The sequence below is a fragment of the Fonsecaea multimorphosa genome (genome assembly GCF_000836435.1).
Source record: "Fonsecaea multimorphosa CBS 102226 unplaced genomic scaffold supercont1.19, whole genome shotgun sequence".
Lineage (NCBI taxonomy): Eukaryota > Fungi > Ascomycota > Eurotiomycetes > Chaetothyriales > Herpotrichiellaceae > Fonsecaea > Fonsecaea multimorphosa.
In genome coordinates, this window is record NW_015971653.1 from 601,921 (window position 1) to 613,415 (window position 11,495).

An 11,495-nucleotide genomic window follows, 5' to 3' on the forward strand; every position below is an offset into this window, starting at 1 on the left:
ATGGGTAGAAAGGAAAAAGTGTATTCTGAAAACAGCGATGAATTGCAAGGGGATTTGATCTGATGCAGACAACGACGCTGGCTGTACAACTTCATTATACGATTCCAATCCGCCGACAGAGACCTTTGATTGGACATTGCTGGGATACAAATCGGTCAGGATGCTCAGAACTCACCAGTGTCCGAAAGGGTCTATTTCCTCAGTATTTGGTAGTAGTACTACCTGTCCCGAACCCGGCGGCGCACGGAAAGGCGGAGCGGTGGGTTCCTCATCAAATTACCCCTGCCTTACAATCTACCTAGGTACTCAACTCTTACTCTTCCCTTGCTTCTTCTTCGAAGACGAACGCTGCTTGTCGGCGATGTCGTCGTCGTCGTCGTCGTCGCTACTCTCCTCAGAAGCATCGCTACGGGAGGAGTCTGCGTCGTCTGACGCTTTCGATGAGTCCGAAGATGATGAGGGCTCGGCCTGCTTTTTCTTGCTCTGGGATTTGGTTTTGGACTTTCGTTCTCTTGGTTTGCTGTTCTTTTCCGAGCTCTTGCTCTTGCTCTTGCTCTCGCTCTTCCGCCTCTTAGAGGAAGACTTAGCCTTCTTGGCTGGCCGGTCATCCTCGCTGCTACTGTCCCACTCAGAAGCAGTACCTGGGTCGATGCCGAAGCTATCGTCTCGCGCGCCGCGCTCCCTCGCCAGCTGCTCGTCATCTCGCCGCGTCTTGGCCAGATACTTGTCGAAATGCTTGCTGGCTTTCGCCACCTTCTTGAAATGCTTCGGCTCCAGGGCCGGTCCCTTGACCTCTTGCTCGCTGCTGAGCTGCAGGTAATCCCAGTCGGCCAGCGCGACGGCCGTCTGGAAGGCGTTCTTGATCTGCCTGCCGTTCCATCTGGTGGAAGCGTCTCCCTTCTTCCAGTGGTATTTGGCGTATTTTTCGAGCTCTCCCTGGTCAAAATGCACCCGGAGTTTCGGATCCAGGTCCCGGTTGCGATCTTCCAGCGCCGCAATGTTCATCTGCCAGACTTGGAAGGTTTGGTCCTTGTCGAGTTTCGGGTAGTAGAGAGAACAGTGGACGCGGGACTTGACTGCCTCGTCGAATAATCCAACTCGGTTCGTTGTCAGGATCAGAATGCCGGGGTAATACTCCAAGACTCTTAAAAAGACTGGCAATCTCTTATTAGACTTGTTCGTCTTCGTGAGAAACATATTCTTGATTGGACTCACCAGAGACAAGACTATTCTGTCTGATATTTCCGACCTCGCGGGCACTGAGAAAGACATCGGCTTCGTCCAGCAGCAGTACACAGTCCCACTTCCTCGCGAGGTCGAAGAACTTCTCCAGATTCTCCTCGACCTCCTGAGCAGAATCACCCCCGATATCTCCACATGTTATAGGGAAGAGCGGCTTGCCCGCATTGGCGGCGACGCACTCTGCCGTGGAAGTTTTACCGACTCCCGGTGCCCCATGGAGGAGAATGATGAGGCCCTTTCCCTTGCCTTTGACGACGTCGAACTCATACCGCGACTTATCGGCTTCGAGCTTCCGAGCGTGGGTGTTGATCAAAGCTCTGACGATCTCCTTGTGTCCGTTTGGTAGAACGAGTTTCTGAAACCCATCGTTTTCGCCTGGCTTTACCTTTGGGACGATGTCGACATGGCTGATATCTAGCGGATCTGGTGATTGTAAGCAGGTCGTTTGGGTAACTCTCGCTCTGGGATGCGTCGAAGCACTTACACCAGTTTCGGCTCAACAAAACATAGCCGTATACTCTACCTGGGAGCAATACGTAGATATCTCGATGCAGGGTCCCTCGCGTGTGATTGCGAAGGAGGTCGTTGTCGCGAGTCCACAAAGACCGCTTCGCTGCAAGAAGCTCAGCATCATCATACACTAGGCCGGGACCGTGTCTTTCTTCGTAGTCCTCCACAGTTGGACTCATAATGACTCCTCCCCCAAACTCCGGTCTAGGGATCCTGCGTTGTGTGTTGCGATATGCCATCTCAAAGTCGATCATCACGTCACTGTCGACCTGTTGAGTGAGAATTGATTCAGCGACGACAATCATCCATGCGATAGGTGAGGAGGAATTCCAAGTACCTCATCAACGGTATCAAAGATCTCACCTTCCCGAAGAGTGTAGCCTTGATACCTGCGATGACTCACTTTGGTGAGCTCTTCAAACTTTTTGCCTCTCTTGATCAAATATTCGAGCACTGGCCGGCCGTCCCTCGCACTCTTGTCATAAGCAATAGGGTATGCTGGTAGGGCCGTGACGCTCTTCACATCGTCATATGGCTTGATGGATATGGTGAACGGGACGGCCCCAAACTCTTTTCCATCATAGTCGATATAGAAGCAGTCGATGACCAAGTCGGAAATAGTCCTCCCTCCCGTACCTTTGTCTTTCTTCCTGGCCTCCAGGGACCGTCGTCCACCAGTGACCTGCAGGACCCGGTAGGCTTTGTAAGTTGGATACTTCACAACGATTTCCTGGCCCAGAGGGAACAGATACCACAGATGTGAGAAGGGCAGTTTTTCCACCGTCCCCGCTTCGATCTGCCGGTAGCTCTGCACAAGGTCTCTCAGGTCTGTGTCCAGGACATGGATAAGTGCGCGAAACCCGTCCAGCAGGATCCTAGCTCGGTCGATTCTGTCTTCGATGGCCGCGTTGATGGCCGTTTTGAGGGGCAGCTCGAGGAGGTATGCCGCCGCGGCTGGTAGATAGTCACATGTACGTAGGACAGCGGGATGCTCAGGGTACTGACGGGCGATGTCGGCAAATTCCTCCTCGAGCTGCTTGAGCCGGTTTCGGAAGGCTGTCTCGGATGGTATAATACTCCTGTATGGAGCTACTTGGTCATGGTTGAGAAGAACGTGCTCATTGTCCACGGTACGATACCCGCCCGGCACCGATATCCGCGACATCTCTTCGAGCAGTAGCTCATTCACAATCTTCAAGCGAGGGGGAAGAATGCCGATGGTTGTCTTTGCAGCCGAAAGAATATCACCTGCTTCCGTCGTCGCTTCCTCCGTGCTCTGGCCGCCGCCTTCGCCTTCGGCCCTGCCGTTCGTTGCACCCTGGACAAGTGGTCCTTCAACGGATACAGACCCCGATGATATATATAGGTGGGCGTTGTCGGCGAACTCCTGATACTGGGTCCATTTATCTTCGTGGACATAGATGACACCGTTCTTTCTAGTGAAGCGTTTCTGTGCGGACACTCTGGCCAACTTCTTTTCCAATGTTTTTTGCCTGGCTTCCCGTCTTCGCCGGCGCAAAATGTGCATCGGTGTGCGACTCTTTTCGCTTTCACTTGAGCCCTCGTCGTCCCTTGCCGCGATGTCTTCAGAGCCGCTGTCGGACGCTGACCCGCTGTCCGTAGATTGCCGCATGACAAACTCTGACACTACAACAACGTGCTCCTCAGATTCTTCTAGCAAAGGTGATGTGGTAGCTTCGACTGCAGCGACAGGCGATTCGACACTGGTTCGATAGTCTGCCGCCAAACGGGCGTCCATCTCCAGAGGAATTTCCAAGCTCTGCTCCATCCTAGCAGTTAGCGAGGTCGCCGACTTGAGCGTCACTTTGTCGCGATTCGAAGTCGTTGACATGGGTTGATTGAGAAACTCCATGTCATCCGCGGCTGAGCTTTCCTGCTTGTGAGGGTCAGACCGCATCGTGCAATCCAATCTTTCCGAGTAGCCTATGAGCAGCTTATCTTTTGGAGGTCGAGAAAAGGTTGGTGAGGACGCGACGGGCAGCCAACGGATCAGCAGCCTGATAGAGCTAGAGGTAAGTCTATCAGGGATTGAGGCTGGCAGAAATACCAGAACATGCAAGCTCGTTAGGCGGATTCTTCGGCGTCAACCCTGTCCGGGCTCATGCACACGGGTCTCATTTTTGGTCGTTCCTTCAGCTTCATGCAGCTTCATGCAGCTGCAATCAGCCGCATTCAGGGTCTAGTAACCTCTGCACCCCTCCCATAGGCCTCATCCTGCCAGCGAGCGTGTGATACGGAGGGGTAGATGGATGGATTGGCCAGACGACGGACACGTCAGCTGCGAAATGGCGGATTAGACCGGACACCACACTAGGCAGGCTGGGTCTGTGATTCACAGGGGATAGCTCGGACAATGCTCGATGCGCCCTCATGCACTGCAGCACTTCTTGCCTGCAGGAATTTCGTATCCGTACGACAGCGCAAACCTCCAGAGGCTGCCTAGCATTCAGGGAACAAGTATTTCTTCGCCAGAAGGCTCAAGAGAGATAACGGCATCGCAAGAAAATTTCTCGATGCACTTTCGACTATTGGTCTCACGTTGTTTGCTGTATGAACGGCTCCGCTGGGCCTTTGCGAGGCTGTGATTTTTCCCCAGCGCACATGCCGTCGGCAAACCCAACAGCGACACCGATGAAAACGCCAGCCTTAGGCAGCTATGTCTTCCCTTGAACTATCTACTCTTTTGGGAGAAAGAAGTGCTCTCAAGCAGACAGCCGACAACATCGCTGAAAAGTTTGCCAAAAGCCCTGACAGGCCATTTGCCTCTATTCATCCGGCTCTGCAGCCACAACAGACACACTCACCTGTGTCAGCAGGTGTTGACCCAGCTAATGGCGGGGCTTTGGTTCCAGTCAGTTCGGCCGCTGTCATTGCGGTGACGCCCACAGGCAACACAGTAGTGGCAAAGGGACGTGATGCAATTAAGGATAACGGCGCGAATCAGTAAGCATCCTTCGGCGGTGCAGAAATGAAGTACTTGGCCTACAGGGGCTGACTTCTACCACCAATCCCAGATCCGCTCTGGCCATCAACACCAACAGTGGGGAGGCCTTGTTCAAAAATGCAATGCGAGAATATGAGGCTAGTGTCAAGAAGAAGTACAGGACGGGGATAAACCCGGACGACAAGCACAGCATGGACCAACTCTGGGCAGTTATCGACGAAGCTATCGATCACTATGAGACGGAGGCCACGAAAGGCTTCTGGGGCAAGATCCGTCTATCATTTCGGAAGCTTGGAGAAAATGGCAAGGCCATCGAGGGATGGCTTGGGCTACTCCCCTCCGAGTCCGAATACATGTCGGTCGTGTGCGGTGGATTGAAACTCCTGATCAAAGTAAGTCCAAAGCTCTCCCAAGACTCAATTCATAGGCCATAGTCAACTGACGACCGACTAGGCTGCAGCTCGAATGCGCGACGTGGCCGACAAGGTTTTAGATGGTCTTCATCAAATTCCTGCTGTTCTCAACGGAACCCAGCGGGTCCTGAATATCTTCAGAGACGACAAAGAACTTCGAGGTTACAGCGAGACGCTGTACTGCGCCCTGCTGGCTGCATTGGGACACATGCTCGAATACCTGAAACGGAAGAGTCTTCGAAAGCTCCTCCCTGCCGTGCTGAAACAGGAGACGTACGAGTCCGGGCTTGTGCAGAAGATCGGAGCCGTCGAGAAGGCGAGGGACAATTTCAACCAGCACGCCCAGACCTGCCACATGGAGGCGATGAAAAAGCTAGCAGAGGTCAACTGCGAGAACTCCAATATGATCCAAGGGCAACTACAGAATATTTCCAACATCCTAGTCCAATGCGAGGCGGAGAAGAAGAGGGTAAATGCCGCGCTTGAGGATGCCATCAAGCTGGCAAATATGAGCTACAACCAACTTCTAAAGGAATTCAGAGAAATCAGGGAGCCATTGAAAGAGTTGATGAAGCTGCTCAAGTCCAACCCGGCTGTGGAAGATCTGGCGGAACGAATGCGTCAGTATATGCCCCGGAGTCCTCCAGATGCGCAGACAAGTCACTGACCGCAGACATTGACATCACAGATAGACGACTGGACGCTCCAGAAGCACCACCCGGGTATGGAATAGTCCGACGTGCATCCATGCTTCAGGCGCGCAGCAAAATTGGTGAGTCCCAGATCCTTCCTTATTCAAGTGCCACCACTATCGCCGTCACATCCGCTGACAGACCACATACAGCGGCAGCCAAACGAAATCGACAAAAGCTTCTGTCTCGATTGGACTATGACCCCGACATAACAGGCGCAGACGTGGTAAGCAATTACATCTTGGGCTCCGACCTGTCCAGAGAGGATGAAGAGCGAAGCCTTTTTGTCATAAAGTCCCAGTTGTTGGCGGATTGGGTCGAGGCCGAAGATTCCGTGGCCTTGCTCGTCAACGGCAACGCCAAGCGCGCCGACCGCAAATCCGCCCTCAGTTTCGTCTGTGCTCGCCTAGTCTATGCGTTGGACCAGATCCGATCTCCTCCTGCAGGGTCCTCAAAAGTCGATGCACCGGGCCTCGTCCCCATTCACTTCTTCTGCGGTAGACATGATACGGGTGATGAAAGCTGGGAATCACCCGCTGGCATCGTTAACAGCCTATTGGCCCAACTGCTCACACAATGCAAGGATGTGAGTTTAGCCAGGGCCGCAAAGCTCGGAGACTTCGACAGTGGTGACATAAAAGAGGTCTTCGCGCGGTTCAAGGCCGTGCTCAACGAGCTTCCGGCCGGGACGACGGTCTTTTGCGTGATTGACGCCATCTCCTTTTACATTGACAAGAACAAGACAGAGGGTGACGCGAAGTGGCTGGTTGTGAAGCTGTTGAGGCTCGCCAGGAGGAGCCCTCCGACAAACGCTGTTTTCAAGCTCCTGCTCACGGCTCCAACTTGGCTACGAATGCCTGACTTGGACCTGGAAAAGGGGGAGATTCTGAGCGTCAGGACGCCCCTGCCAAATACTGGGGGGTTTAGCGCCATGAAGTGGGATCTCGGCGTCGGGCGGCGGCTTGAAGAACTCAACGAAAGTGACGATTGATGCTTAACCTACCCACATAGCCACGTTATTGTGGCTAGTGGTGAGCAAGGGGCGATTGAATCGATTATAACACCTCAAAGAAGGGCGGTCTTTCAGCATAGAAATGATGTTGAGTATATTTGGCCGAGCGACTGCCTCCCTTGACACGGTCTTCTGTCCGTTCATCTATTCTCAGCAGCTTTATCATTCTCTATCTGCAAACAGCCTACTTGGACTCGAGCTCGTTCAGGTCACGAATGTCGACTTTCGATTCCGCCCCTCAGCTCGGATACTCTTTCAAAAGGACCGTAACGCTTAGAGTGTTTGGCAAATCAGGCCGAATAACGACTGGAGTGTATACATCAAGCCACCCTGTGATGACTGTTGGCGGGTGCCCCTGGTTTGTTGACATTGGCTCCAAGCATGATCTCAGCAGCAGCTTGGGTTTTTAATTCGACTTTGACGTTGCGTTCAGTGACCAGTCGGACCCATCAAGCTCGACATTCGACTGATTGAAAGCCGATTTGTTCACTTTGAGAGCTGTTGGCGGTTCTCGCCTCATGACGCTCAGCTCGGCTGGTGATTTTGAGAGTCGAGTTATCATGGGAGCAACTTCATTTACGGTCATAGCCGCTCGAGGATCCACTGGGCTTGCCAACATAATCATGAGATTGGGTTGATGTATAGGTTGAAGAACCGGACCCGGTTCCAGTCCCCGAGACTGAGGAAGAGATGCCCAACTCTGGCTTCGGGTCGTTCAAGGATGTTGGATTCTTGTCGACAGACGATGTGCTGGAGTACTCAGATCCGCAGTTACATGAGTAGTGGTCGGACTGGTTTCCGCAATACGCACACTTGGGCATCTTGGAGCGTGGTTGTTTGGGAGTGCTTGGATGTCGGATTGAAGTTCGGGACTCTGGGGGTTGCGTATATTTATTCTCGATCGGTTGTCTCTTGACGGTGGGTTTCTTGGTCTTGTTGAACGTGCTTGTGCATTGGCAGAAGGGAGAAGGCTCAAAAACAGCAGATGCAGACCTGCTATTATACGGGTCGTCCATCATATCACTGGGCCTCGTTTGCGGCGTTGGTCACTGAGCGTTTGGTGGGAAGGAGATTGCTACGATGGCTGGAAACAATCTAGTCGAAACCGTGAAGATGTGTGCAGTCAGACTGTGACAGCAGAAGAAGATCTCAAGTCATCAACCTGCAATGGTGAAGGTAATGTTGATGGTATGGAGTATATTGTCGATTTCAATCCTTCCGACACTCTGGAGCCGAGATGCAGAGCAATTATAAAGTGGGAGTGACTGACGACTCGAGGGTCCATACCGACGAGAGCGGTGAAAGACAAACATCATGAGGGCACGATCGTTCGGGACGACACCTCGTAGGAGGAGCAGCTGCAGCGGCGAAGATGCGGTTGAGGATACACAACCTCGACAACAGCCAGGTAGGAAGGGTGTCACTGTCCGGTGTCGAGACGACCTCCTCCCTTTCGACCTGCCGGCTCCTGCTGCTGTTGTGATCGGGTTTCAGCAGCCATTGACTCCCGCTGTCTGCTTGTTCTCGAAGATTCGGCGAGCCGCTGCTGTGTCACCTCCTTCCCGATAACGAATGGCGATGGCAAACCCCCCTGCACTAGGGTGTCAAACCAATCTTCACCCCTCGAGGCGGTTCCTCTCACGGTCTGACTGCAACTGTTTCGGTGGCTATCACAGAATCCACAAACTGTCATTGCTTCGTTCGTTCCTGTCCCTTCCTAACGACTCCTCGACTTATGGCGAACAGATCGTGGGTGTATATGAGCTCCCCTTCGATTGCTGGCTTTCGGTATCACACCCGATCTCCAAGCTCTCGGTACTTGTGTGACGTTAGTTCGGTGTTCTAGAATGTTGCCAGCTGATATTCCCGTTTGAATGGTACAAATGACACTGGAGTCGAGGTCTCGAAGGCTGAAGCATATCACAAGTGTGAAGATGTCGCAAAGTGACAACCAATAAGTCTGGTTACGGGGTAGGTATTCACTCGCACCAGGCAATATCAGCAACCAGTGAACAATGTCGACAACCATGGAACCGTGTCTGGGCCAGTGAGTCAGCCAAAATCTGGATACTTCGTTTTGGCGCTGGGGATTTTGGCGCTTTTTGCTCTCCAACAGCTTGCTTCAGAGACTGCAGTGGCCTTGGACGGCACCTAGTATTCACTACCGAGTAGAATCAGGGCTGTCATGCGCCGGCAATTACAATCTCATGCGGACACTGGGGAATGTAGGTGTGCCAAAAGCACCATGGCTCCTGTCTGACGTTTCACGAACAGGGACATTCCGGTCCACGCTATATGTTCTCGTCCACATTTCTGGGAAAATTCTATAAAGCGAATAGTTTGCCTCCGAACAATTGCGGTGAGAAGGGAAGATACAACTAGTGCCACTTGCTCAATAGTCACGAGGTACCTCTTAGTAAAATAAGGACCTTGAAATTGGGACGCACCCCCAAGGCAGTACAATACTTCACAACCGGAAAAATTTGTTACGAGCTCACCAGATCAACACCCCTACAGTCCATTTATTCGACATCCGTCCTTCCCAATTTATTGCAGGATGGAGGAGCATGAGCCGAAAAGCTCAAAACTGCCATCTGGGAAACTTGAACAGTGGTCTCTGCTGAACAATATCATTCTTTCTGGGTCTCGAGTCAAGTGACACGGCAACACACACTTCATATTATACAACGATAGGACACTTGACCGTGCCCTCCAACAGCGCAATCAACTCCCTCACATCTTCCAGCTTATCCATTCCCAAAACACACTTCTCGATCTGATCCCTTCTCTCATTATCGAGCACGTCGCGCACCAGCATGCGCCACTTAGTGACGATATCCTCTTCACTCGCCGGGGGCATGATGCCCTTGGGCCCATCGACCAGTGTCTCGACCTCCGTCGTCTTTCCCTGTTGGTCTTTAAACCGCACCGTAACCACGGTCCGCCACCCCTTGCGCTTGTCGCTGTCAAACTCCGGGTTATGCGTCGGCGTGATTTTGGCCATGAGCTCGCGCAGCTGCGGGCGGTTCAGCTTGTCGGCCCCGAACTGCGCCATCAGCACTTCGTGGTCGACTAGCTGCGCGGCCGCGGCGTATTGGATGGACATTTGCGCCGCGGTCGACGTGAGCGGCTTGTCTGGAGGGGCGGTCCAGCCGCCGTGCTCGAACGCGGGCTTCGAGTGCTGCGTCGTGATGGATTCGATATTGACCAGATTCTCGGCCGCGAAGAGCGATTCGTGTTCTTTCTGGAGTTTTTCGATGCAATCGATCGTCCCGTGCAGGGCGGCCATGGCGGCGTGGAGCTTGACTCGTACGCCGTGCAACTCCCACTTCTCTCCTAACCCATTAACAAGCTCCTCGGGTACGGACTTGGGGGAAAAGTTGGTGACGCCCTCGGAAAACATGGACAGGAATCCGCCGTAAGGAGTCTCGTAGACTTCCTGGATGCCCGTATACCCTTCTTTCGCGAGTAAAGTGGCAAAGAGGCCATTGCGCGACGCGAAGCCGTGTTGCATGCGTTTTGCCATCGAACCAAATTGCGCAGACATTAAACCACCGGCTTGTGTGCAGGCTATTCCCAGCGCGGATTCGATATACCCGGCTGGGAGGCCCAGTAGGGAGGACACTGCTGCGGCGGAGGCCGAGGGTCCTTGTACGGCACCAGAATGCCAGCCTCGCGAGAGAAGGTCTGTGCCGTGGAGGGCCAGCCCGACCCGGGGCCCAACCTCGCAGCCGACGATAAACGCTTTGAGGTAGTCCCGACCGGAGAATGTGCGCGCAGGACCCTCCGCCTCGACGGCGGCGAAAAGAGCCGGGATCAGAATCGAGCACGAATGCAACGGCGCGGTCGAGTGGTAGTCGTCGAGCTCAAAGCCTTGGATGAAGGTGCTGTTCAAGATACTGGCCGCGAGCGGGGACAGCTTCTTGCCGCCGCTCTCGCTCCGGCTCCCGCCCCAGCCCATGACCGTGCATTGACCCTCGGGTTCCATGTTGAAGATTGCGCGGGCCGCGGTCTCGGACCACGGCAGGTGCGCGGCGACCAGTCCGCACGCGATGCCGTCGAGGATGAGGTACTTTGCGCGTCGCACCACGTCGTCGGGGATGGAGCTGATGGTCGTGTCGTGGATCCACGTGCAGAGCTTGCCTGTGATGCCGGACGGATTGCTCACGGCCTTGGGGTCGTGAGGCGTTTGCTCTTCTCCATCTGCCGCCACTTTTCGGTGGGGAGCCATTTTGTCTCAAGATCTTTCTTTACCGTGCAATAGGGACTGATAGTCGAGATTTTCGCTGTTTGGTTTTTTTTCACAGTAGAAATGGTGGTACACCTTCCGTTTGGGCTTCGTCTCGAAGATCCACAGCGACAACACTAAGGATTATATAGTTTCATTCGAGGCTGTCTTTCAGGCCCGAATAGTCTCACTCACCTTGCTCGTGGGCGCGCGCACACATGGAGAATTGATGTTGTTCTGCGACTCCACACCCATGGAGTGCAGCGCTGAAGGCCTGAGAACGGACCGGGACCGGAGATGGATCGGCATACAGTGACCTGACGAGTTCGTATGTCTATATCCTTGCATACCCCATGGAGGAGACAAGGGCGATAGTCCCCTATATTTCCCAGTCCGACACAGGAGCAGGGCGCCGTGGACGGGCTGGATGAGA

General features: G+C 53.6%; 4 protein-coding genes across 4 annotated transcripts; 1 reads left to right on the top strand and 3 right to left on the bottom strand.

The window, feature by feature from the left end:
* Positions 1-306: 306 nt before the first annotated feature.
* On the bottom strand, positions 307-3,670 carry Z520_08598 (uncharacterized protein; the record flags this gene model as incomplete). The annotated part of the gene is made up of 4 exons (XM_016779094.1): positions 307-1,154; positions 1,216-1,665; positions 1,727-2,021; positions 2,090-3,670. The coding sequence occupies 4 exons, from the start codon at positions 3,668-3,670 to the stop codon at positions 307-309; spliced, it is 3,174 nt and encodes a 1,057-aa protein (XP_016630013.1).
* A 759-nt stretch (positions 3,671-4,429) lies between these two features.
* On the top strand, positions 4,430-6,813 carry Z520_08599 (uncharacterized protein; the record flags this gene model as incomplete). Its single annotated transcript, XM_016779095.1, has 4 exons — positions 4,430-4,716; positions 4,788-5,109; positions 5,171-5,789; positions 5,819-6,813. The coding sequence occupies 4 exons, from the start codon at positions 4,430-4,432 to the stop codon at positions 6,811-6,813; spliced, it is 2,223 nt and encodes a 740-aa protein (XP_016630014.1).
* Positions 6,814-7,240: 427 nt separating this feature from the next.
* Z520_08600 (uncharacterized protein) lies at positions 7,241-7,850 on the bottom strand (the record flags this gene model as incomplete). The annotated part of the gene is made up of 2 exons (XM_016779096.1): positions 7,241-7,368; positions 7,415-7,850. The coding sequence occupies 2 exons, from the start codon at positions 7,848-7,850 to the stop codon at positions 7,241-7,243; spliced, it is 564 nt and encodes a 187-aa protein (XP_016630015.1).
* A 1,664-nt stretch (positions 7,851-9,514) lies between these two features.
* Positions 9,515-11,065, bottom strand: Z520_08601 (uncharacterized protein; the record flags this gene model as incomplete). The annotated part of the gene is made up of 1 exon (XM_016779097.1): positions 9,515-11,065. One exon carries the CDS (start codon positions 11,063-11,065, stop codon positions 9,515-9,517), a length of 1,551 nt encoding a protein of 516 aa, XP_016630016.1.
* Positions 11,066-11,495: the final 430 nt, after the last annotated feature.